The 27,888-nt window shown below is 34.4% G+C and overlaps 5 protein-coding genes across 5 annotated transcripts; 1 reads left to right on the forward strand and 4 right to left on the reverse strand.

The window, feature by feature from the left end:
* Positions 1–1,279: 1,279 nt before the first annotated feature.
* On the forward strand, positions 1,280–2,264 carry LOC108222439 (uncharacterized). Its single transcript, XM_017396359.2, has one exon. The coding sequence runs from the start codon at positions 1,546–1,548 to the stop codon at positions 2,092–2,094; it is 549 nt and encodes a 182-aa protein (XP_017251848.1). The 5' UTR covers positions 1,280–1,545; the 3' UTR covers positions 2,095–2,264.
* A 1,234-nt stretch (positions 2,265–3,498) lies between these two features.
* LOC108219974 (uncharacterized) lies at positions 3,499–11,624 on the reverse strand. The gene is made up of 23 exons (XM_017393584.2): positions 11,261–11,624; positions 10,583–10,662; positions 9,952–10,038; positions 9,815–9,865; positions 9,601–9,718; positions 9,422–9,478; positions 8,867–8,931; positions 8,672–8,755; positions 7,968–8,018; positions 7,759–7,821; positions 7,622–7,668; positions 7,443–7,512; positions 7,302–7,364; positions 6,705–6,794; positions 6,576–6,614; positions 6,090–6,239; positions 5,918–5,995; positions 5,722–5,807; positions 5,290–5,338; positions 5,133–5,213; positions 4,836–4,929; positions 4,128–4,232; positions 3,499–3,822 (listed from the first exon to the last, which is right to left on the reverse strand). The coding sequence occupies exons 1-22, from the start codon at positions 11,520–11,522 to the stop codon at positions 4,165–4,167; spliced, it is 1,833 nt and encodes a 610-aa protein (XP_017249073.1). The 5' UTR covers positions 11,523–11,624; the 3' UTR covers positions 3,499–3,822; positions 4,128–4,164.
* Positions 11,625–13,672: 2,048 nt separating this feature from the next.
* LOC108220628 (uncharacterized) lies at positions 13,673–17,256 on the reverse strand. Its single transcript, XM_017394442.2, has 3 exons — positions 17,060–17,256; positions 15,959–16,386; positions 13,673–15,154 (listed from the first exon to the last, which is right to left on the reverse strand). Exons 1-3 carry the CDS (start codon positions 17,114–17,116, stop codon positions 13,789–13,791), a joined length of 1,851 nt encoding a protein of 616 aa, XP_017249931.1. The 5' UTR covers positions 17,117–17,256; the 3' UTR covers positions 13,673–13,788.
* Positions 17,257–19,070: 1,814 nt separating this feature from the next.
* LOC108219928 (uncharacterized) lies at positions 19,071–24,284 on the reverse strand. The gene is made up of 5 exons (XM_017393526.2): positions 24,130–24,284; positions 23,455–23,656; positions 22,691–22,779; positions 21,716–21,823; positions 19,071–19,489 (listed from the first exon to the last, which is right to left on the reverse strand). The coding sequence occupies exons 2-5, from the start codon at positions 23,633–23,635 to the stop codon at positions 19,301–19,303; spliced, it is 567 nt and encodes a 188-aa protein (XP_017249015.1). The 5' UTR covers positions 23,636–23,656; positions 24,130–24,284; the 3' UTR covers positions 19,071–19,300.
* A 1,338-nt stretch (positions 24,285–25,622) lies between these two features.
* On the reverse strand, positions 25,623–27,615 carry LOC108219752 (GTP-binding protein SAR1A). Its single transcript, XM_017393259.2, has 2 exons — positions 27,217–27,615; positions 25,623–26,165 (listed from the first exon to the last, which is right to left on the reverse strand). The coding sequence occupies exons 1-2, from the start codon at positions 27,475–27,477 to the stop codon at positions 25,845–25,847; spliced, it is 582 nt and encodes a 193-aa protein (XP_017248748.1). The 5' UTR covers positions 27,478–27,615; the 3' UTR covers positions 25,623–25,844.
* Between the last annotated feature and the right edge of the window lie 273 nt (positions 27,616–27,888).

Consider the following 27,888-nt stretch of genomic DNA (forward strand, 5'->3'; position numbering starts at 1 on the left):
TCGCTGCAACAATCCCCCTCCAAACATAGCTAGGATTATTTCCTAACCCTGCATTTAAAAGACCAGTTTGAGGATAGTACTTAGCCTTCATAACCGCAGTAACTAAAGGATTCACTTCCGTTAGGAGCCTCCACCCTTGCTTAGCTAACATCGCAATGTTAAACTTCTTCAGTTCCTTTAAACCCAAACCTCCAACTTCCTTTGGCACGCATAATTTTTTCCATGTAATCCACTTAACTCCCTTACCCGTGGCATTACCCCATAAGAACGCATTCATTTTTCGCTCTATCTCATCACATATTGCCTCCGGAATCAAGAATAGACTCATCCAAAAATTTGGAGTAGTCTGTGCTGCCGTTCCAACCAAAGTCAATTTCCCAGCCTTAGACAGTTCCCTATTGCTCCACGATTGCAGCTTGTACTGGATTTTATCGCTAATAAATCCAAAGACTTCTTTTTTGCTCCTCCCCACATACATCGGCATCCCTAAATACTTTCCAGGTTTTTCTTTTACATTCACCTCCAACATGTCGCAAATTTCTGTCTTCACTTCTCCACCAGTATTCGGACTGAACACAATATCTGACTTGGCAAAATTTATTTTTTGTCCCGATATTTGCTCATATTTTTTCAAAATGGTGACCAACATTCGAGCCTCATTGCTTCTGGCCTTGAAGAACAGATAACAATCATCTGCAAATAACAGATGTGTTATACTAGGAGCTCCTCGAGCCACCTTACAACCATGAATGAGGCCACTTTCTTCATACTGACGAAGCAACCCTGTCAACCCTTCAGCACAAATAATATATAGATAGGGAGAGATTGGATCCCCCTGTCTAATTCCCCTAGTCGGATGCACTTCGCCAAAATATTTTCCATCCCTCACAAAGCTATACGATACTGTTGTTACCAGTTGCATGACTCGAGTTATCCACCGCTGAGGGAACCCCATCTTACGTAGCATAAGGTCAATATAATCTTTATGTTCATGCTTATATTTCTAAGTAAAAACTAATGTTATAAATATCAGGAATCGAATTTAATAGATGAAAATATGAAATAAAGATTAATCAATGAATAATTATTTAATGGCATTGATCGAACAAATATTAATTTAAAATTAATCAGATAATTAATTAAATAATTAAAAGTTTAATCAGTTCGACAAGATACAAACATTAATTAATCGATAACTAATTACGATTATCGACTTTTAGAAAAACACTAAAAACCATGGTCACAACGGGAAACTAATTAAACGGCGCAGTTTATTTCCTCCGCGTCAAGCGTGTCTCCCACCCACCGCTCCTTCTGCATACACAACCTGCACCTTCCTTTTTCTTGAAATATAATTTAAAAACAATATTTTCATAAAATAACCTCATTTCACTTATAAAGAGTTGTGCATGTATATATAAACCCTCACTCATCTCTTCCTTCTTCATCTACTTCTTACATAACTAAACCAAAATATATATTCTTCTCAAAGCTGGGGAGGAAAAAAGTTCACAACTATCCATTATTCACTCTCTTCTCTAGAAAATGAAAATGCAGATAAATAAATCGAATACAGCTCGTAGAGCTTGGAACGTCTTAAGAATAGCCCTTCTGTGGGCAAGAAAAGGAGGAGTTCTCAGAAGGAGACTCATGCTCAACTTTCCCAAGTACATTAAAACCGTCCGCCATAATCCCGGCGCTGACACGTTCCGATACGGAGAGCGTCAGCTGTCGTTCGACGACACTCCGGTTATTCACGTCCGGATGCATCGCCCTTCTTCCTTGCGCTTCAAGTTACCTCACATTCCATGCATTAATCCGGCACAAGTTGATTTTGATTTTGAGTTCAACGACGGGAATGATGAAGGATTCTGCTACGACGATATCGCGAGAAAGAGTTTTCTGAAGAGTGCAAGAGATGAGGATGAAGAAGAGGAGTGGTTGGGTGATGGTGATGAGAGTGAGGAAGTTGAGGGTGGAAATGATATTGACATGAAAGCTGATGAGTTTATAGCCAAGTTCTATGAGCAAATGAAGCTGCAGAGACAGATATCATATCTTGAGTACCATGAGACAAGCATATCGGCTGAATAAATTCTGATTAATTTCTCATATTCTGTACACATCGTATACAGGTTTGTAGGAGAGGGATTATATACATTGTTATGCAGATTTGTAGGAGACTCATTTTCCTCAGTTTTGTATATACCAGAGGCTTCCATGATTCTATCTACTGCGATTGTTATCAATTTTTCCCTGAATAAAGTTTTGTTTGATTCATGGTGCGATTCTCTTAGAAAATATTATGCCCAGCTGTCAACTGATCATGACTGACGAGAAATATCGATCAAAATTCATCTAACAAAAAATATTTATTAAGTTGTAGGAGTCCCGCACCAAATGGCAAATAAATTTGACATTCCTGTTAAGTGATCACAAATAGACAGAAACTGACGTAATAAATTAGTCTTGAAATGTCCTAAATATGACCCTGATAAGAGTTAGTAGGCAAGAATAAAACGCTACACAATATAATATCTTATCAGATACATTATAACAGTGTTTGATAAGAGCATCTCCAACCATCAAAAGCCTTTAGGTAAAATGTGAGTTGGCATACTAAAAATAAAAAATTTAGCCAACCTCTCTAAAAACTAATACTCCAACCACACTCAGCTGTTGTCTATAATTTTAGCCAACCTCCTATGGATGGCTAAATTTGTCGAACCTCTACAGGTCTGTAAGAAAATCTGTAGGAAAATTGCACATCATTTATTACCATATTGAACTGATATATTCTATTTTAACAATTTAAAATATTAATAACATACTATTTTTAAATTATAGCCAACTAATATAGCCAATATCATTGAAGCAAAATGTCTTACAGGTTCAGCAAATTTTACCTAATGCCTTACAGGTTCAATTTAGCCAACGATTATAGCCAACGCCGTTGGAGATGCTCTAACAGCGTTTGTAGCTATTTAAAAAAATATAGTCATTATAAAATGATATTTTACTATCATTGATATGTGAGACATGAGTACTTGAAATTGTGATAACCAAGATCAACATCCCAAAAACTGTTTTTAGTTAATTTTTTTTAAAGTTTTGTTTCTAATAAAAATTACACATAAACAATATTTTACTCATAAATCACTTTTATTTTTATTTATTATATTTTTTAATAACCCATAACCATTAATCATTAATAAGTCAAAATTATCCAAACAGACATTTTAAATTTGGAACTTATCAGTCACAATTTTAAATTCAACCAAACGGACTCATAATTATACTGAAGGTTTCAAATTGTGTAAAAACCATTTATTTACCAATACAGAATTCTACAGTGATAACACAATATAAATTTTATTATTCTAAATATAGATGCCCATTGAAAGTGAACCACCATATAGCGTCAATCATGCTACATGGCAATGCCAAAATGTCAGTACCACGGATTTCAATTTGATATCAAGGACAGCAGGACAGTGATGCATTAAAGTTAGAATATCTGAACTAATTAACCAATCATTGCCCATATACAGCTCATTCAGTAATCTACATTACTCCTACTTGATTGCCAGTCATCCAACTTATGAATAACACAATGTGAAATGGATTTATCAAAAAGGAAAAGTCGGGTCCAAATCAGATAAGCGAGATTCGATTAGTTGCAGATGTGCTAGTATTGAAATCTGACCGAACTTTGCAGGATCTCTGTAAAGCTTTCAGTAATCAAATTCTCCATAGTATGCATTCTATAAAGAAATTTTTCCAAAATCATTGTGGATCATTTCCGTCTACCACTCTTAGTACCTGCATCAAAAGTTAACAATAGTTCAAGTTAGAAATAGGATACAATGGCTAAATAGTCTTTACTCGGCATGCAAAATATGGGTGTCCATTTGTTTGGGTTCATCAAGTAACTATGCAAATAATAACAAAGTAAAGACTTTGTCGAACTAAAGCACAAATTTAAGTAAGAATTATCAAAATTCATACCAACCCCATCCTAGCAAAGTCCTGAACATATATAAAAAGCAGGACAACACCCAAAACTATGCAAATTTAAGCCGGCAACAGAGCTTCAAACTCGTGTTCACATAAATAAACTACAGTACCTTTAAAGTATATTGAGCAATGAACTTCGGCAGTTGGTTATAAACTTCCATTCTGTTGTTGACTAAGATAATCACCTAACTGGCCTGTTGCAGCTAATACAAGACCTATACAACAAATAAAATGTTAGGAAAACTACACAAAGCGGATCACGAATTATAATGCACGGCTGTTGTCAAAGTTACTATGTAAAAGATAAATCACTCATACAAATTCTATAAAAATTATTAAGACTTGAACTACTGATCTGTGTTCACATTTGTCTAATTGAAACCATTTTCATCATCCATGTGTCCATATTGAAAGTACCAGATTTTAATGATTTTAATAAAAGCCGCTCAGGTTTTGGTACGCAACACTGACAATATATATTATGTACCAGAATGCTAATATACCCTTAATTATCTCCAAAGTCTAAAGCTGCAGGGATTTGTATTTAAAAATATGTCGACAAACTGAATAGATAATGTAAATGCCTTAAGCAAGGGCACCATATAAATGGATGAATGTACTTTCAGTAGAATACCGAATCACCAATGATGAAAAGAAGATATCAACAGAAAAACAGTTACATAAAAATAAACCCTGCATTAAAAAAACATACTACTCTCCCAGTTTTTATACAACAATAATATCAATCACACAAAAATATATATACTATAAACGGTCTAGCACGGTTATCAAATTAATCTAGTTAACCCATGATGTACCTAAAAATGGAGCTGAAGGCCTCCCAGGGCGTGACTTGAACTCTGGATGGAATTGCACCCCCACATAGAATGGATGATTAGGAAGTTCTACAATCTAAAGATATGAAGGTGGCAAAAATTAAATTTAGAATCTTAAAGAAAATACTCTGCCCCAAGTCAGAAATATTATTAGCCTCAGAAGAATTTGACTAAAAGCTCAAGAAGGCAAGGAACTGATTCATACCATCAAGATTTTTTAACGTACTTATATGATCAAAAAATCTTATATCACAAAAAAAGAGCCTATAAATGACAAACCTCCATTCGCTGACCACTTTCATCCTTCCCCACAAATTTTAAGCCAGCTTCTTCTAACATGTCAACCATCTCAGGATTCACCTGCAGCATACATGCAAACATCAAAATAAAGATACAATTATAAAATAAGAACCAGAGGAATAATTTATCAATGAACCTCATATCTATGCCGATGCCGCTCATCCACATACTTATGATTATGATACCTAGCAACAAATGTAAAGTAGAATATCAGTATAGGCTGAGACCAAATAAAGCAAAACGAAACACCTGCCATTATAAAATTCTCATACATTTAATTATTTGGAACATGCAAGATAATCAATTACATTAATTAATACTCCATCTGTTTCAGAGGATTATACATGCTTAAGACAGAGGGTTCGGCACGCATTTTAATGCTCTTATAAAATATAGTTCCATAAATTATTTAATTTTTTTCTTCTGAATATAAATTTCTATTAAGAAACAAAAAAAATTAAAAAAAAGTTATAGAACTATACTTGGAAGCCTTAAAATGTGTGCCAAGCAATGGAAAAAAACTGTATAGAAATGATTGGGACGGAGGGAGTAGCGCTCAGTAACATACAGCTTTGAAGTGATGCAATCAGAGGTCTGAAATAACGTTCTTCGAGCACCAAGTCTCATTGTACTTCCCATGTGTGTTCTTGAGCCCTAAATGTGCAGTAAACAGAAGTCATTAAAACAACTTAAAAGAGATTTGTCATAACAGTCAAGTATCACCATGAATGGGAATGGGAACGGGAATGGGAATGGGCACGTACCTCTGGCATAAAAATTACAACAGGATCGGGTGTCTGAGCATCAAATTCTGAACTGTTTGCCTTTTCCAGACCCAACACCTACCAAAAGATAGGGAGCAATGCAGACAATTCTATATTACATTTGTAGTTAACAGGGCTATGTCCATATATATAAATTAAACCAGTAACTTACTGATTGAGCAAACTCAATTACTGAAACCTGCATTCCTAAGCAGATCCCAAGATATGGAACTTTATTTTCTCTGGCATAATTAGCAGCCAATATCATTCCTTTCACCCCACGATCTCCAAATCCACCAGGGACCAAAACACATGCTGCACTCTGAAGACACATACAAAATAAAAGTTCAGATCATTAAGCATATATAATTCTTAGCCACCAAACAACACAGCCTTCCCTTACTAATGCTAGAACATCAGTGTCTTGTACTATTTGTTCTTTTAAGTCCAAGTCATAACAAGTTATAAACATTGGCAAACTACAAATCAAGTAAATCGAAAGATTGTGCACACTTTGCAAACTTTACAGGCTCCACTTGATTAAAATTCTTGGTCTGTGTCCAAATTAAAATTACAAGAATTAAAAGTTAATATATATACTCTTCTAAATCTAATTTTCTGAATCATAAAGAGAAAAAGTGTAAAACCAAAAGTTTACCTTTAGAGTCTTCCATGCTGCAGCATGAAGTTCTGGTGTCTGAGAGAATAATATGCTAGTCAGAGAAAGAAACTAACAGAAATATAAACATAATATATCCAGCAAATGCAACTACTAGACTCCCAGTACCAATTTCGCACTCTCATCTTCGAGGTCAGAAGCTGCAATCCAGTCAACTGCCGGCTTCAATGAACAAGCAGTGCATGCATGAAGAAGTGCCTGTATTGACAATAATGGAAAACTCCTTGGTGAATGATAAATTATACTAACCAATAATGCTACATATGTGCTGAACAATACATGCTCTACATAGTTAATAGCTGAGAGCATTCTATGAAGGCACTACATTAATGCTTAATGTATAAAATTAATCATATGAACCACTAACAAGTATACAAGTCATAGGCTCATAGCTAATGATTGCATCATAATATTCCATTTAGACATAGACAATGCTTAGGTTGTACACATCCATTATATGCTCTATAAAGTCAATCACCCGTTAAATCTTGTTAACTTGGTAGATTGAAACATCTCAGTTCAAACCGATCATGTTGCAAGAGATTTATAATAATTGCCTGCCACAGTTTGATTTGCACACGGACTTATTGAGGATATTTCTAAAAATGAGGGGGGGAAAAAAAAGGGGATTAAGACTATACTGATAAATCTGCGTAATAAATATAACAGATCTTGTATGTAATAAACTTTTATCTATAAATGCACCTTTACGACAGACAGATATGAATCTGTGAGGCCAACATATTTCCCAACCATAGCTATCCTCACCTGCAAAGAGTGGTATCCATTGAATCAGTGTGTACAGTGAGTAAATAAAAGACATCACTCTAAATGAATGATACTAACAGAATCTTTGAGGCCGTCAACTTTCTGAGCCCTATTAGTCCACTCTTGTAAATTAGGTAGAGTAGCTACACTGAAACAATGAAACAGAATTTTCACTATCATTGGACAATGTTCAATCTACTCGGGAATCGTATATCGTTAACTAATATGTATCATGTAATCAAAATTTGAAAGCTTACCTGTGCAAGTCTAATTGCGCTAAAATGGCATTATGAGCATTTTGGTTCTGCAACAAAAAAGAAACCTCAGAGACTTAAAAAGATGTTATAACAAAAGCTAATTAGATACTGAAATCAAAAAAATATTTATAACCTACCTGAAGTAAGAGAGGAATGTGCCAAATGTTTGGAACATCATGGATATTAAGGATATTGCCCACCTGTAAAGAGAGATCTTAAATAGATAAAGCTTGCTTGAGAAGCTAAAAAGCTAAATAAATTCACGATCTGAAACAAGATAGGAAAAAAAAAAAAAAAAACAGTGCAGTTGTGTATAAGAAGAGCACGGCTAGATTCAGCAACTTACAGGAACATGGCAAAATTGTGAAAGCTTTTGCTTTGTAGCTTCCAGTAATGGCTGCATAGATATTGCATGTATAACACAGTCTTTAATATCAAAAACACCACAATTATTTTTTATAATTAGAATGGATATATTGGTAAGTTAAACGTTAAAAGAAACTACTTTCAGGAAACATAATCCATACTAGTGATGCAAGAAAATACTGATATTTTGCCTATATAACAATATGAAACAAAAAGCAGTTACAGCACAAAACACAAAACTCTTTGAGTCCTTGTATCACATGAAACTTGGAAGAGAAGATCATTTTGCAATGCTTGTTTTTCATTTACACTTTTTCACATGCATGACCAATGCTGACATGATCAAACCCCCATAAGAAAACGATTTAGTTTAAAATTGGAATGATAATCTGAATTTGAAAGCAATAGTTTTGTAACGAGCAGTACATTCCAAATAAAATGTTTCGGTTAAAGTCAAATGGAGTTGTTTATGTATTATTTGATGTTGCCTTTTAACAAACTATTGCTACATTTAGGATGGTGCATCCGCATCAACATATTCAAGTTTCTTAGGACAAGGATAATGCATGAAAGAAGCATCGTATTTAAGAATAATACATGTGTCATGTGTCTGAATTCTTAAACACCCAATATACAGAATAACTGGAATTATACACAATTAACACTCAAAATAATAGAACTTACCTCTGCAGAACGACATGCTAGGAAATGGGGAGTCAAGCCTAGTGCTCTTAGTTCCCGCACACTGTGTTGTGTAGGTTTAGTTTTCTGCCAAACATATGCACATGGAAACATCTTAGATTTAATTAATTTAGGACATCTAATTAACTCTAACATCAAGTTCAGTTCATATATGAAATTAATGCTTTAGAGTATTACTTGCTCTCCCACAACACCCAATACAGGTATTAGGCTCACATGAATCAGGCAGAAATTATCTTCTCCTGGAGAAAAAGATTAAAGTGCCACATGAAAATAGTCAGTTTGCCGTGAGAACAAACATATGATGACAGCAAATATAGAAGACAAATAGGCACTAGTTCTGCAAGACTTCATAATATGCAAACAATGCATAATTTTACAGAGCACAACAAAAAAAGGCACTCCAAACGTAATTATGAGGTATAACAAAATTCAAATCTATACCCATTTAAACTATAAGTAATGGAAATAAAAATGTTGTAAGACGCTTCACAACTCGTATCTGTCATATTTAACCATGTCCAAAGAAACCAAATTTACAAGTATGATTGAAATAATTAAGAATTCAAAAATACACTAGAGTATTTCAAGCACCAGCAAAATGTCACACAATGATATATTCAAATATCACATGCCATGCTGGGGACCATAAAGCAAGGTGGGAAAGAGGAAACCTCTAAGATAACAAAGTGAAAATTAACTCTTAACAGACAAAAAGCAACAAAAACTTACCAAGTGAGAAATACAATTGTCGCAGAGCTTCTATGAAGGGCATCGATTCAATGTCACCTAAAGATTAATTAGAAAACATGTTGCATCTCGTGAATTATAAGCAAGGAAAATAACACTGATGGGAGAGACTGAGTTAGAAATTTGGTACGTCAAGTAAGCAACTCTATAAAAGCTCATACCTACAGTACCACCCAATTCTATCACACATACATCAGCTGGACCCTCTTTTCCATCTACAGGTATAACAGACACTGACTCTATCCAATTCTTTATTGCATCTGTAATATGTGGGACTACCTAAAATCCAGTTAAACATGCAAGATCACTGTGAGCTGGACTATCTTTGAAACGCTCGAAACAGAAATGTTAAATCATGTATACATGCAGCATCACCTGGACAGTTTTTCCAAGATAATCGCCTCTACGCTCCTTGTCAAGAACAGACTATTTGAAAACAAAACAACATAATTAAAATAACAGAATCTGGAAAATCACATTAATAACTTTCATGGACTAGAGGATTTCAGCACCTGATAAATCTTTCCAGTAGTAATGTTATTGTCTCTAGTAAGTCTTACATCCAAAAAGCGTTCATAATTACCCAAATCCAGATCAACCTGTTTAGCCACATAATGACATATATGAAATATCACTGCTAGAGCTAGAATGCGAAAAGTAAGCATGAAACGTATGGCTTACAATGTATAAAATTCAAATTATGATTTTAAACAGGATAATACGAAAACAGATGATTCTTGGTAAGTGATTCATCTTGGATCCATGACAAATAATGTTTAATTTTGTTGAACGTGTGATAAAGGCAATTTAACAAACCCGGCATATGTCTATCATGTAGTGTAGGTAGGGAAACAGTCTATCATGTAGTGTAGGTAGACCTAAATCATATCCATAAAGTAAAGTCGGTATACAATTATACATGAACGAAGTTAAGAAGTTATCAAAGTTATAACTGTAAAAGTTTCTTAAAAGTTAATTTTGATCATTGCATAGCCACAAGGAAACAAATATCAATCATATTTAAATTTTCAAACAAAAAAAAAGATAAATAATGCAAAATGACAGGAATAACTGAGATCTGCTTCCCTACATTAGTTATGTGGTTAAAAGTAAATATCATAATTTAGAAAATGAAAAGCAAACCTCTCCACCATCATCAAGCACAAAAACTTCCCCGTGCTCAAAGGGAGACATTGTACCAGCATCTGTGTTCAAGTATGGATCTGAAATCACAGAAAAAATATAACTATAACACATATATCTAACACAAATGACAAATGCCATATCATTTTTAAAATTCATTAAATACATGAAAGACCGTCTATATCAAGTCATACGTAAATAACACCAAGTAGACATTAAAAAATCATGATATCCCAGCTAAAGTAGAGCAAATACAATAAACTCCAAAAAGTGGAAATTCGGAAGTTTATGCCTGAACTCATATAAAATACACAAATAGAATAAAGGCCAGGTTACACACTACGGAAGCAAGCATAAAAAAACATGATTTTCTAGCTAAAAAGTGTATTTTCTACAAACACTAATATATAGTTGCACAAACAGGCCACCAGATAGTGCCAACACATCAACAACCAAGACATCATATTCTGTCACAAACCCTATTTTCAATAGTCCAATCAAGCAACAAAAAACACTTGACTAAACAAATAGTGTAAAGCTTGTAACTTTCAGCCTCAAAACTATAGGAGACTCTCAAATAAAGAAATTTCTATAAAAGGGTATGAAGTCCAAAATCTAATTTGTCGAACCCACCCACAAAAAGTTAAAAACATAAATTAAAAAAAATTAAAAAAATACCAATTTTAATAGAAGTAACACGAAGGCCGCAAGCTTTAAGAACAACACCAACACTACTAGCAGTAACGCCCTTGCCGAGTCCACTCACTACTCCACCCGTTACTAGCACGTACTTCATCCTCTTGTTGTTTTCTTGTTGGTTTTGTGAAGCAGAGACAGTTGTGAATGAAACTGCTGCTGTTGTTTTAGAGAAAAGTGATTTGTGGGTAAGGCTAAATGCACGCCAAATGTTTGATTTTATGTCTAAGCGGGAAATCAGCATAATAATAAGCCTGATGGGCTTGACGGCGGGCTGGCTGGCTGGCTGTGTTTGTTTATATTTTTAAAGAGAGGATGCTCGTTTTCAAGGAGAGGGGTGTTCTTGTCCAACTAGTTTACACTACTTGGGTTCCGTGTTTTTCTTAAACTGTCATCTATTTTCTTTCTAAGATTGTTTAATTTTTTTTGAAAAAGTCTGTCAAAATTCGATGAATTTTAGAATTTTAAAAAATCAAAAAAAAAATTAAAATTCTAAATTTAATTTTATATAAAATAAAAGACACGGAAATAACAAATCACAAAAATTAAAGTTGTTTTTATTACTTTGCATCTTTCAATATTAGCCCCTAAACTCTGATTACAAAAATCCGCATATTTACTCAAATTATGACTTGTATATGTACATAAAAGCATGTTTGATTTTATAAGACTATAAATTTATAGTATATATAATAATATTAATATATATATATAATTTAAAAAATAATATTAAATTGATTACGATTAATCGCTAGACGGTGTCTTCACCGACTAAATCCGATTCCCGCTTTTTACAACACTCGTGTTTTCATTATAAAATATTTTGTTTTATAGCACATCTTTCATTTAATCTAAATTTTTTATTAAGAATTGATTTAATAATTTTTAAAATATTAATTAAAAAACAATTTCTCCTATCATTCTTCCATTCAATATTAGAAATTCAATTAGTCAATATTTGAATCTAAGTATAACCTTGATCTATAATATGCCTTAATGATGTTTGGTTTTTGAATGGTTTGAGCACGTAATAAGCACTAAAATCTATGATTTTGAATGGTTTTGATTGGTTTATGATCTTTGGTGGGCTCTTGCCTCAGCAACAACCGCACTAATCAAAATCTTCCAAATTTATAATTTTTAGTATTTAGGATGGGGTACACACTAACCAAACCTGATAAAATTTTATAATCTATTAAAATAAAAATATCAAAATTTTGGTCGGCTCATATTTAAAAATATGGATTCGGGTTAGAATTATCAATATATCTAACCCTATCCGAAATATAAAAAATTACATGAAAAATTTATATATTTATATATTATTAAAACAAAATTATCCATTCATAATATTACTAAATTATTATTTCTAATATTTCAAAATATAAATTTACATGATAAAAATAATAATTTAAATTAAATTTTGAACTTGTTCGTATTATTTCAAGTTGGTTGTGTCAAGACAGTTCGGGTTGGGTTCCATCGTAACCCGACCCATTATCCAAAACCGACTTAATATTGAATGAACAAGGCATGTATTCAAGTATTGAAGTTGTTTCATTGCTTCACACTCAAGCAACCATGCCAATGGACGCACGATTTTAAGCCGGTTGATCAGACAGATTGCCCTATAAAAATATACACACCAAAGATGTTTTGCATCAAATTTTAATTTTCGCCATCAGATTCCAAACTCACCATCTGCATGGCAAAATACTACTCTGCAAATCTCCTTGTCCTCCTCCTCCTCACCGCAATCACAAGCCTCAACCTCCACTCCACCTCCGCCGCCACCACACCATCCACTCTCCCACTCTCCACCCACGAAGCCGCAGCCATCGTCGAAGCCCTAATCGAGAAAGGCGGCTTCACAATCTGGGCCAAGCTGTTCGCAAACTCCAAAACCAGACCTCTCCTCCCCGCAAAAGCCACCATCTTTGTCCCCACCGACGCAGCCATGTCTCACCTCCACTACGCTACTGACATGGACCCCTACCTAATCCCTTACCACGTAACTCCAAAACACCATCTCTTGTACTCTGAGTTGTACCACTTGAAACCCCTGTCACTGCTCCCGACACTCGTGCCTTCCAAGACTATTCTCATCACCAGCACTTCACCCTCAAACTACAGGGTCGACAACTCCCTCATCACACACCCGAATCTATATCTTTCGCCTCGTATCGCGATTCACGGCATCAACAAGATCCTGGACTTGCACCCTCAGCGATCGAAGATGCTGCCACTTGTACGAGCAGGGGATGTTCTTGAAGCGGCCAACAGTCACGCAGCAGAATAGATCAGCAACAGATGTTTTTTCAAGTTTCGGTTTAGGGCTATTTTGTAATTTAGATTAGCAGCAGTACTTTTGATTCGATTTGTATCCTGATTTATGGTTGAATAAAACAATTATTCTTCGACATGTCTATAATGATTAAACAATAGTTCTCCAATATCATCATATATAATAATTATTTAACTATGTCTATTTTTTGAATAGGCCAGTTTACTTAACAGCTCAATGCCTCATATTTCACCGCAATTGGAAGATTAAATCCAGTTTGCGGTAGCAAACTCCCAGCTGCTACAATGTCTCTACAGAACACTCCTTGAAACATAGATGCTGCATTGTTTTCTAAGCGATTAAAATCTAACCTTGGACTCACGGTACTTGTGCCAACTGCATTGTTCGATTCTTGTTGGTGTTTGAATTTTTCTTTTTGAGCCTGATGAACTTGCTGCACTGCTGATACTGCACTGTTTGATTTTGGTTTATATTGGACTTGTTCTTGTTGAACATGCTGCCCTGCTGAGACTCCGTTGTTGGATTCTTGTCTATGTTTGACTTGTTCTTGTTGAGCCTGCTGAAGTTGCTGCATCTCTGCTTGTAACGAAGCAGAAGCCTTTTTCCTTTGTTCCTCAACAGCTTCTTCATCCAGTATAGTTCTCATTACATTAGTATACCCCTTTTGAATCAATCTATACAACGAAAACGAAGAAACCTTTGCTCTTTCCCTAACCGAATCAACCTCACCGTTATCTGCAAACTCACACCTGTCGATAAATGCATTTGATATATGAGGCTTATGTCGCAAAGTGAGCAACACATGTGCTCTTTCCAGCTCTGATCTTGAACATCCTCTTACCAACCCAATCAATGCATAGTAATCCACGTTTCCAGTTTCTCCAGAAGCAACTCTCTGCTTTAACGCTTGAATCTTTGTAGCTAATGTAACTAACTTTCCTGGGATTTCTCTATAATGCACATACTGATGCTTCCAAGCTGACCCAGGCAGTTTTCTATCTCTCAAAATTGTGTTGTACAAGAGTTTCAAGTGTTCAAGATCATAAATAGAATCCGTCAAACATCTAGTAGTCTCAAAAAGAGCAGCTCTAGTACTAAGGGCATCAATGCAAGACGGATCCAATGCCAAAGCGCGATTACAATCAGCTAACGACTCAGCAACTCTACCAGCGCATCTATATGCTGAAGCTCGGTGCGTATAGCATTCAGCTAAAAAACCTTGTGGAGCTCCACGACGGCTTTCTAAAAGTTTAGAGAAGTGTCTTATGGCTTCTGCATAGAGACCTGCATCCAAAGCTGCAAGGGCCGAGGTCTTGCGCCAGCAAAGAAACTTTATGTGGCTGAGGAGTTGGTTGATGATTTCAGATTCTGATTTGGCTGGGCTAGGTGAGTGATTGTCGACTACTACTTTACCGGATATTGGGAACTTAAATAAAGAGAAGCTGTCATCTGAAAAGCAAATGCTTTCTCGACGAGATGCTGCTGTTGCAAGGCGTTTTCCAGTTTGAAGGAGAACCAGTGCATCTTCCATAAGTCCCAGACGGCAACATGCTTGTCCCAGAACCAAGTATCTGAAAAATAGAAAAGCTAATAATTAAAATTATTACTAATAAGTTTAAACTACTCAAAGTCTCAAACATTTAACAAGTGTTTCCAGTAATCATGCTCTAGAAACTCCATGGTAAACTCTGACATAAAAGTTCCTACATAAATGAAATCATGTTCTATATATTATGTCCACTACTTCGATAAATCAATGTTTCAATTCTCTACCCTATTTATTAGAGATTGATAAAAAAGAAAGGATATGGGGCTCGTGGCCCGTGGGCTACTATAACCGGCTAACTCAAAACTGTTGGAGATTTCCATCATCCCATAGCTAATGTACGAAATGTTCATATATACATATTAAGTGCCGGAATCAGATCCAAAATCAGCCCGGGCTAATCTTAAATGATCACATAAGTATTCATAATATAACTACTAACAACTAACAACTGTTTCATTTGGATTAGCATTGACAACAACTGAACTAGATCAATCAAATTCACTTCTGGATATAGTAAATAGGAGTACCAGCAATCTACTACCATCATCAACTAATCTATAGTCCAGCTATGAATATTGACTTTGGGACTACCAAATTTCAAACTCATTCATTACTAATTATTATAACTGACATCATATTGCCTAATCAACAAGGCATTGTTCTGTATTTCAGAAAGTGACATCAATAAATAAAATAAATAAGAAACCAAACTAGTATACGCAAAATTACATCTCCTGTAAAGACCGATTACATAAAAACCGACTTTAACAATGCAGTAAGGACCTAGATATAATAACTCAAATGTTTATGTTAAGAGTCAAATTACCTCCATTGGCCTTCTTTTTCACAGTTTTTACCGAGCCCAGCCGTAACTTTTGTCTTCAAACCAGTGATTGAAAAATACTTGCACCTAGGTTCACTTCGATTTGGCGAGTCACCATACGAAAGAAGCTTCACACCTCCTCTTAAGCAATTGTGAGACGAGTTGTCCAATGAAGGCGATGATGATGATGATGATGATGATGAGTCATGAGTCGATGACATTTTAAGGCTAGGAATGTGATCCTGTAACATATCAGCAGTTTCTTTAAATCGACCAAGAATAAGTAAAGATCGAGCCTTTAACTCGAGTGCTGATTCATTTTGCGGTGACAGAGTTAGAGCTGAGTCAAGAAGGTTCACTGCTCTTTCAACTTGAATCTGCTCTTGTGTTGCAATCAGAAATCTTGCATCTCTTACATATCCATCTGCAATCTTTACATATAAAAGGCTAGTCAAGAAACATGATAATTTCTGGAAGATGAAATTTTCATCAAAATTAAGTAAATGTAACTATGTAACACGCATTCATTATCGAGATTATAGCTAAAATGTTAGATTTCCATAACAATGAATCAAATGGGTACTGAAGAAACGTTTACAAATGTTTGAGCTATAACATGAGATTTTGATAAGAATTAACCAAAGGAATGGACAAGAAATGTGATGATTATTGAAATTGTAACTAAAAGATAAGTTAATGATAAAAACTGATCAAATGGGTAGTCACTAGTCAAGAATTGTGATCATAATTAAATTTGTAACTAAAAGTTAAGTTCTGGTTGAAAATTAATTAAATGGGTAGTCAAGAAATGTAATCATAATCAAAATGATAACTGAAATGAAAGATTTTGCTGAAATTTAAGCACAAGAGTAGTCAAGAATCCTGATAATTATCTAAATCATACAAGTGACTTACAAAAGTGGCTTTTTGATCATATTCAAAACTAAAAGAGTTCGAAAATTTTGTTGTGAATAGTGTGGTAAAATTCTTTCAAGAGAAATTTCAAGTTTGATGCAATTAGAATGATGAAATTTGATGGAGATTCATCATTCAAGAGATGAATACACGAGAAAAGAGAAATACTGATGGAGGTTTAAGATGTACCTTTCTATTGCTAAGCCACCAGTGCTTTTTCTCAAGAGATGGAGAAGGAGGAGGCATGGTTGATGGTTCTCTATTCTCTCACAAGTATATTATGAGATGCCAAATGCAATGTGGTATATATACACACTGACACACAGTCCAAAGGAAGAGTACGGGAGAAGGAGAGAGTCGAGAGCAGAGCCTGCTAGCTGGGCTGTGTTAGGACAGGTGGCGATATTAATGAGCTCAGACATGCTATTAAACATGTTTTTTCTTATAAGAGAGTTATATTAATTACTCCCTCCATCCCAAATTAGAATAGCTAGTTGACTTTGGGCACGTAACTTAAAGTGCATTGACCGCCTAATTCTAAAATTTATTTTTTTAATTTTTATTTTGTAAACGAAAATTTCATATCTAATTTTTTATTTTTAAAAATAAAATTTTAAAAATAAGTAATGTAGCTATGCGGTCAATGGCCTTTAAAGTGTGTGCCAAGGTCAACGAGCTCATCTAATTTGGGATGGAGGGAGTAATTCATATGATTTATAAATACTACTGGATTATATCGTTTTGATTTTATGCTGATTTTATATGGAATGTCGCAGAATTAATGTACAATATTAAAATTTAATCTCAATATTTAAAAATATGATGGATTATGATGAAATTCTAAAAAATATAAAATATACTGAACAATCTCATAAAATCAAGTCTAGAAAAATCTACCAATATTTGCATAGCATCATATTTAAATAAATTTTAAATAATCTCAATTGAATATCATCAGATTTTAAGCATAATTTAAAATTCTAATTACTTTCAAAAAAAATATTCTAACTAATATCAAAAGATTTTGTAGTATAATTTAGAATATAATTAACTATCTTTAAAATTTGATATATATTTTAAAATTCGAGTTAAATACACCTGAATTTCATGATTGGATTTTTTTAAATAAAAACTCAACTAAATACACCATAAAAATAAGGAGTTAATGTATATTGTTAGAACACATAATTTCGCGTCAAAAAAACGATTCACATGAACAATATATCTTTTATTTACATTCTTCACGTGTTTTTTTAAAGATGACAAACAAATCGGTTGAATTAATATGATATCCAAATAGCATGAAAGAGGATAAAATATGTGGAGAAAGTTCTTCCCAGAAACTTGTGACAAAAAAAGGTGAATGAAGTCAAAAAAAAGTCAAATGAAGTTTTCTAGTTTGAAGTAACAATATTTTTATAAAATCTAATATCATAATTATACCGCAAGTTGGTCTAACTTTTAAAAAGCTACATGTATTTCATGCTGCAATTTATTCTAACCTCAAATTTCAAATTAATCTCAAATGAAGTGATGATTTTTATTTATAATCGTCAGATAAAAAATTTAAAAGAAAACTAAACTGCCGATGAAATAACGTGTATGTCTTGCACATTATATTCATAATAAAATTTAAAAAAGTGTTATAATCCGACTTTTAAAATTCGTAAAAGTTGATACAAAGGGACCCGAGCCTTAAGTACAAGCTAAATTCACATGATGTCTTTTAACATTATTCATGACTAAATTCAGTTTATCCAGTGAGCTGGATGCCCTGTGGCACGTGACCACTTGATAATTTGAAAACGATACATTTACAGGCTGCAGCAGAGGCTGACATTTCTCTTGTTGGAGTATCTAACTCTTGCAGCATGTAATCAATCAAAAGCAAGTAAGCAACATGGTATTATTAATCATTCAATACTTTGTTTTATTTTTATGTAAAGTTTAATATTTTGTTTTCCTGGTACAAGTAGAACACATTATTCAGATATTATATACATATCACATGGCTAATAAACGATGACAGTAATAATAATAATAATGAAAAAACTATTAGCTGATGTGTTCACTTTGTATGCATGTCAGCAGAAGACTCCCTCCTTCAAAATAAGAGCCAGAACGTGTCTAAAGTAACATAGAATTAGATGGTCCGGATCCTGACATGAATTTTTTTTTTATAAAAAAATTGTATCATGTATGCAGATAATATGGCCTTTTTTATATATGATTAGATTAGCCATAACGAGATGGTAATTCTAGTGATTTTAACCAAATTGAACATCCTACAGAGGTTTCTGCGAAGGTTCTTCGAAGAAAGAAAACCGAGAACATTTACAAGCCTTCACAATGATGGCTCTCAGACAACATATTTTTCGGAAAGTCTTGTCAGGCATAATTCTCCTCGGCAACTTCTCTGATTACTCTGATTTAATTCCTTTTGCCTTTGTTCCACCTAGAAGGAACCACTGTCCACCCATCTTCTGCTCCGGCCAATGGTTCATCAACTATCATGTGATCACTTTGGATACAATTTGGCTGGGATTTAGGGGAACAAACCCCCGTTTCAGTATGTTCCTCCACAGAGCTTCCAGTACTATATTCATCATCACTTCCATCCTAAAATAGGGGAAGAGAATATAAAAGGTCACTAAATAAATAAGAGATATTATGCAAGTTGTTCATAAGATGCAGCATGTATTATAGGTATAGTTTATTTCGGCCGTTACCCATGAAAAAACAGAGCCAAATACATCATTTAGTTTTTGATGAAAGTGATGGTCCAAGCCTCAGTAACAGACAAATTAGCAATATTTGAACCGTTAAGGAAGTCATTGTTTCTACATGAGAACATAATACATTAATAGAATCCTAACACATCTTCACAGCTACAAAGGTTTTTACATAGATTGTGCAGTCAATACTAGCTAGAATTTAGAACAGATAAAATGAAACATCGCCACTGTTGGATTTTGGATATAATTAAATATTATTTTCAAACCCCACAATGAAATTTTAGAGGACTAACCTACAATAAGACTGAAATTTTATTTATGAGCTTCGCAGCCAATAAACAGTAGCTACGATGTGATGCCTCAACAACATTCACACAAAGAGAAGAGCAAAATATACATAAAATATAAGATATAGATTTAAAAGCAAAGGAAGGACTCATACCAATAATAGAAGAGGAACTTGACTCTTGCTAAATATAAATAATAAGTAAATTTGAGAGAAGATATCTATGCATAGAAGTAACTTGGCTCCCTTATTATGCTAAAACATTACAAGGGAAGTTAATAACAAAAACTTTCCTACTTATTACAATAATTCTTGTGACTACATGTTTGACTGTTTGCTCAACTTCATGTTTACTCTTATAACAATTCTGCTGACTCTCATGATGCGTTGTGATTTTGATTCTTTCTATTTAATGAGCAAATCTTAGGCAGACATTGTAGCAACTACACAACTAAATAAATCCACGACCAAGCATAAAATGGTAAAATTATATTATATACTAATGATATAATATTAATAAAATAAGCTAGCAAAATCCCTTATATTAAAGCCAAGCTCGTCCTCATAGATATACCAATAAAATGTTAAATATAAATATCCAATAAATGAATACAGCTACTAGCTAGTTTGCATCCCCCCCCCCCCCCCCCCCCCCCTTTCTCAATGTTCATTGGTGTTAACTAAAATATTTTTTGGAAAAATACATCTCTCTTAGCGAGTTCAACAGTGTCCCCCCCTCCCACCCCCAATGTTCTTTGGTGTTAAACTAAATATTTTTGGAAAAATACATCTCTCTTAGCAAGTTCAATGGTGTTCCCCCTCCCACCATGATGAAGGATAAAAGTGAAAGTTCACAAGAAAGCGTGTTAACAAAAAGATTAATAAATGTAAACCTTTACATCCTTGGACCTTTACAAATAGATACTCCAAAAAAGGTTTGGAGCTATAATCATCAACTTTGAATACAAGGCCATTTTTGGAGTCCTGAATACCTATGGCTCCGTGGTGGTATCATCAATATTATTATGCGGACAAAGTAAGGACCTCCCACCAATATCTTCAACTTGTCAAGGAAAACTGTGTAAACGTGAGTGTGTTATTGAGGACCTTTTCTTGTATGTTAAAGCCTTTTTGTATGATCGATATAGATGCACAAAGTTTCACACACCTCATTTCTAGGTTCTATAACTCACTCAAACAACTCATCTAAGTCTAATTTCAATCTCTTAAAGTCCCAAAGCAAACTATACTCTAAACTCAAATAGCAAGTGACTTTCCTTTCCATATACCATGTGATATGTTGACATACCTATACTGTTTTTATAAGTTCGATATGCCCACAAGGCATCAGGTAGACCTTTAGACTAATCCTTCCAATTTGGACTAACAATTTTCTCAAGAATAATCTTAACCAGATGATTAGACTCCTCAGTGGCCACTAGTTTGTGGATGAAATGTGGTGCCCAAACGATGCTTAACTCCATTATTTAAGTATTTGAGTAGGTATCTTGCATGGGTCCAAGGCGATCAAAGATGTTATCTTTAAGAAAATTGACCATACCTCAAAGTCATGTTTAGCTACTATACTTACGGTAGGAAAACTATACTGATGTTCGTTTCTTATGGAAAACTATACAATTTGCTACAAACTTGTCAGAATCAAAATAAAATCAAAGAAATAAGACCCTAAAATTAAAGGAGAATGACAATAAGACAGATAACATGGGAACAAATACCATCTTACTCGGTAATCAAACATACAACTCAGATTAAATCATCCATAATAGTAAATTATTTTGCCACTATAAGGATGACTGCATTTACCTGTCTGATATGCTGAACAGAAACACTAGGAGCATCCTTCAATTTTTCAACAGATGAAAAATCACCTTCCAAACATTCTTCATGCATTATCATTAATTTTTCTGATATCTGGAAATATTGATTAAAATAATCAAAATAGGCAGTTGATAATGTACAATATCAATCAATCACATATTTCAAGTTTTAGGATGTAAAAAATATACTGGGCATTGAATGAGCACATTAACGATAATAAGTGGATAGTGAACTGTATGTGTAATACAACAGCACCATTTTAAAAGTTTACATGTGGAACAGTTGAAGTAAAGGCAATAATACATCTGACCCTGAGGCATGTAACTTGTCAGCTTGTACACCTTATTCCCTGAACATTTATTTTGGTTAAAAAGGAGCTTTGTTATATCTAGAAAAAGTGATCCTCAAATTACTAAACTATGCTACCATTTGAATAACCTCACATGCTCAATCGACTGACAAATGTACGGTACTTTTCGAAGGGAAAGCAACCATTCGTGGGTCCAACTCTTTATATAGTTTATATAGTAGCCAATCTTAGGGTGATCATCAGTTACGCTCCTATCACTCCGTCAGTGCCATACGGGAGAAGAGGTTCAACAATGCAGAGGTAAATACATTGATATAGGAGCCTAACTTTTTGATAATATAGGATCCTTTCATTGTTTTTATTCATATATTACAAGTCATAAATCTGTGCCACATCCTGTGACTATTATTGCCTCATTCTATATGAGAACAGTGATCCAAGAAGATAAATTCGTTCTACAGCATTTATAGTCTTTCTTCTGGTTTACAAGGTAGTGTGGAAGAATTATAGAATTAAAAACACAACAAATCCTAATCTCTCATGAGATTATTGTAAGTGCAGTATTTAACTTCTTCTTTTTTTTTTTTTGACACGTCTCCAATTTGCACCTAAGATTCAATAGAACAGAAAAAGAATGAAAGGGAAACAACCTCCTCAATGCTACCATCATCGATTTCGATATTAAGTGAAAGCATGAAGTCATCAAGCATATCCTCCAATTCTTCAATATAGATAGGGCCTACCCATAAGAACAGAACATAATCAATAATAAATATCCGTCATCTGATTTAAGAGAAAATTGAGTTTCATATCTAATTTTTCACTTATAAGAGCAAGTCCAACAGCTTCTCTAAATGAGTTACTAAGTCAAAACCTAAAATAAAGGGAATATATAATAAAATGGTGCTTTAACAGTAAATTACTAGGACATCCATCTCATTACTTATTTTTAGGTAACCACTGGTCATTTCTTATTTCATTTTTAGGAATCAAAATTCAATCCCACCATTTCAATCCACTAATTCCCATCTAATATACTTCTGGTCCCCACCATTTCCCACTATATAGTTCAAATATATTATTAGTTTATTAATAAGGAACAAAGATAATAAATGTTGTTGGAGTTGAAATACAAAACAATTTCCTAATCACTAGGGTACTATATTATATTATATTAATAAGGAATGCACTAGGACATTGTTGGACTAGCTTTAAAGCTAATACACATTTAAGATTCTGTAAATAAAATTAGAACTGCGGTGAATCAGTTTTAGGGTGCAAGACAGCTTAAGAAGTTGCTCTAAGGAAGCAAATAAAGGTACACAGATTCTGCTTACTACCACCTGTAAACATGTAACTCAACAATCAGCAATATTAAAAAATTAAGCATGTATACAGGATTTTGTAGACAGACCTTTTGACTGAGTGAACCATGTAAAGATATTAACCGGTAATTGTTGGGATCTCTCACGTGAATAACGTCCACCAAACTCATTCTCGACAGCAACTTGAAGAGATGACCATCGTGATAGTATCAAATTTATTCCTTCTTGCAGCTTTACTGATGCCTCATTTGATAACTGAGGAGGCTCCATAATTAAAGACGCTTATCAACCCTGTGATTTCAGACGATATTCATGTATTGAAGTTCAATTAGAGTCATTACTATTTTTGAAGATTTCAAGGCAATATTAATCTAAGCTGTGAAGTGTATGTTTATCAACAAAAATTCTCGTTAATAAAAAAAAATAAAAAAATACACCCCTTCCACTAAAAGCAAAAAATAAAACAAAATGCCAGCAATTTGAAAAGAGAACACGATGATTGTTTCAAATTAGACACCAGTGAGATGATTAATTGTTTACTGATAAAATTCTCAGGGAACACTCAGCAAACACCTGTTAAGCAACAGAAAACAACTAATCTTCTAATAAGACTGGGGATCGCTACTTGTCGAAGATAATAAAAAATTAAACATATAAGACGTAAATGATTCTCAAATTTAATCAAGATATAATATAGGAGTTTGTTTTTCGAGAGATAAATATTAAAAAAAATAACATATTAAAGGATGGGATTCGGGCAATACCAGAGTCCCTTCGAGACGAGCGCTGGGCGGCCAGAGGAGACACTGAGCAACTTACAAGCCTACTACTACTAGTCTAGGGCATAAACCTTGACTTTGGCTTCATTTTTAACTTCTACTGTGTCGTTTTAATATCCTGACGGAGAGAGCCTTGTCATACAGCAACAACATCCTGCGTCGGTTATAAATTATAATTTAAAAATAATATATTATTATTGTTTTATATAATTATAAATAGAATATATCATTTTAATATGATAATAAATTATATAAAATTTTACTATAAATTTATATAGATTGGTCAAATATAATTAATATGAAATGATTAGATATATTTTTTATTAAGAGAAATGACCCGTTAAAGTGCTCACCTTTTAAATATTATCTGTATCTTTTAACTGGAAATATTTTTTTGGAAGGAGCTAACAGAACATACTATGAGGGTGTTTGTGTGACACTTTTAAGTCGAGCTTCTGGGATTATAAGTTAGGAGCACTTATTCGTACCGTTTGTGTAATAAGTCAAGAAGCACTTATAAAAAGCTAGGAATGCTAACTTTTGTTTCAGGACTTCTACTTATTTGACAAACACTTTAATCACTTATAAGTCTTGTCTGGCTTCTAACTTCTACTCCACTTATTTATTTTAAGCAAGAAGCATTTATTTTAAGTTCAGCCAAACGGCCCCAATGTCTTCATATATGAAGTATGTTCAAGAATGCTCCCAGTTACTCTCCGATTAAGAAATTAAAGAGCTGGAAGATAAAATTGTTAGACTCGTCACGCTCTCATGAACTCTAGTACCGGTCCGTAAAAAAATAATAACACTCCTCCAAATCGTAAGATTTCAGAATGCCCTGCCATGGTTCCATCCACAAAATAAAATAGGCGTTCGAATGACAAATAGGAATGAGAATCAAGAACAAGAACGAGAAATGAGGGGTATGATATTGGGACGGAAGGAATGATTTGCGTGGGAATGGGATTCTCATTCCATATCAGAAAATGGCTAATCTAAATTCCATATCACAAAATGGCTAATCTAAATCCCAACACATATACATATTTGAGGTTCCTATTCCCATTAAGCAAAACACCAACACATAGACATATTTGAGGTTTCTATTCTCATTAACTGGACTCATTAGCCATGAACCTAACGCCGCCAAAATGTAATTCCAATATAAAACTTGCTATATCTATCCAGTACTGATAAACATTCACCATCCTTTAAATATACCTTTCTTTCCGGAGATTCCACCTACACAAACTTCTGATCAAAACAGGATCATGATTTACAACTTACAGTGTAGAAAATAACATATACACTAACGGCCTCGAATTTCAAACCACCCCTTGGACCTCGAAATATAAAGACAAAATTGAGCAAGTGCCAGTCCAAAATATATAGTGAAATTTCTAGCTCTTACAGCAACACTCCTGTGAGCCTGACCAGAGTTATTTAAATAACAGGAAATTAATCTCGCCAAGTAATGATTGAAATTGGAATAATTGAAAATATATTAGCCACAAGAGAATTTTACAAGGCAATAGAATAAATGGCTTCTTTCAGAGAGATCCAAACCACATAATAAAATGTAAAACGCCCTTAGCAAAACTGAACAAAGCTGAGGAATGCATCAGTATTAGTCTTCGGCTTGTTCATCTCTTCTTGAAGAGAGCGCTTAACATAATAAAACTTCTTGCTCGCCCTCTAACCTACTTGATATATTGAGACACCCATTTAAATCCATCACCATATCCCATTTTTCGTACAATGCTGCACATAAATACCTCCAAGGGACGCACACTAGAATCTGCAAGATTCACTTTCCCTTTGCCGGTGGTGACACCACTCAGACCAAGGTGGAACCTCAACTCATCCTCTGAGGCAGCATATGGAATGTCAATCTTGTTTCCCAAAATGAGGAAGGGGACAGTGGCCAGGGACTCATCAGAAAGGAGAGCATCCAACTCCTTTTTGGATTCTGCAAAACGTTCCTTGTCATAGGCATCCACAAGGTAAACTACCGCATCCACCTATCTCAAACACAGATCAGATTCAGATATGTATACTAACTCACAAACTTAAAGCTATACTTCAAAAATATAAAATGTATGGATAGTCCTCATAAGTACATGATTCACAAATTGCCCGGTTAAGTCCGGTGCAGGAGTGACAGAATCCTCCAACTCATATTCCGGCAGATTTACAGATGTCGTAAAAACTTTATAACTGAGAAGTGTAATTAATTTGGTCTCCGAAAAAGAAATCTCTATTGGTCAGATTTCATAAACATTAAAAAGTTCCACGCCATAGTAGATTTGTTCATATACAGCAAATGCAGGTATCCAATAGAAGTTGGGGTTTTTCTATGGTGTGCCCATGGGCACATGTTAAGCGTTGAATTCCATGTAGTTAACTCATTTTGATTGGCTCATATTTATTAATAATGGTGGACCCCCCTGCATATACAAAAACTACACCAATCCAAATGAGCTAAATACATAGAATTCAACGCTTAGCATGTGCCCATGGACACACACTAGACAAACCGTAATAGTTAAAGCAGAAACACTTCTTAAGTTTTAGTATTAGCATCATAACAGTATTTCTTCCACTGTTATTAACATCATAACAGCATCATTGCATGTGTACCTAAACGAGCACCTAGTTGTCCTCTTGTCCATGTGCATGATCAGAGTCTCGCGCTGTCTCGCCTAAACTGATGTGGTGACAGACACGAAAACCATCCAACAAGATACACTAGCAGCACACTCTCAAATTTTCCAAAGCAAGTAAAACAGTGCATGTGTGAAAACAAATGGCTTTACGATTAGCTCTCATTACTTCTCTCATCGTGCCAGACCATATGCCATATCAACACTTAGACACTATTATAGTGAATTATATCCAGTCTCCTAAAAAATTATCAGCCTCCGAATCACCGGTCACAGAATTACAATTACAAATTATTATCAAATAACCACATCTCATTAATAGAAATCAGGCGCACAAGCATATAAATAAAAAATTGCAGGGAAAACAAAGGAAGGCAGATCTGGGAAAAAATAAAAAGAAAAGAAAGACCTTGGCGTAATAATCCTTCCAGACGCGACGAGCAATCTGATGACCGCCTAAATCGAAAGCCTTGAACTTGATTTTACCGATACTCAATTCTTCGGAAGTAGGGTGCTGAGTAGGCTGATGCTGAACTAATCGCTCGTCTTTCAGCATGTGAAGAAGAGTCGTCTTGCCGGCGTTATCCAGGCCCAAGAACAGGATCTTGGCCTCTTTCTGCCATAATCCAAGAGAGGCTAATACGCTGTAGAACCAATCGAATAGAAACATAGTGATGATGATGATGATGATGAATCCAATTGGGTAGATCTGGGAGTGCCTGATTTCACCCTTCGCCCCCTAGTGTCGACTCATACAGATCCCAACTGCTGTTTTAACACGTTTTTCTGCTTACTCTCATTTTAGAGCAAGTCCAATAGGTGTGCTAAATCAAGTCTTAAATCCAAAAATAGGGAATATGGGATAAAATTGCACTCCAACACTATGCTAGTGATGTGCTAAATCACTAGCACAAGCCTCCCCTTCCCTATTTTTAGAATATGCTAGCCACTTCTAAACTATTTTTATCATTAAAATATTCATTTCTCTCTCTCCTTCACATCATTTCCCTCTCTTTTTTCCCTCTCTCCTCCACTATTTAATATTATTATAGTAATAGGGAATGGATATAGGGAGTACTAT

Source organism: Daucus carota, chromosome 5, assembly GCF_001625215.2.
Source record: "Daucus carota subsp. sativus chromosome 5, DH1 v3.0, whole genome shotgun sequence".
NCBI lineage: Eukaryota > Viridiplantae > Streptophyta > Magnoliopsida > Apiales > Apiaceae > Daucus > Daucus carota.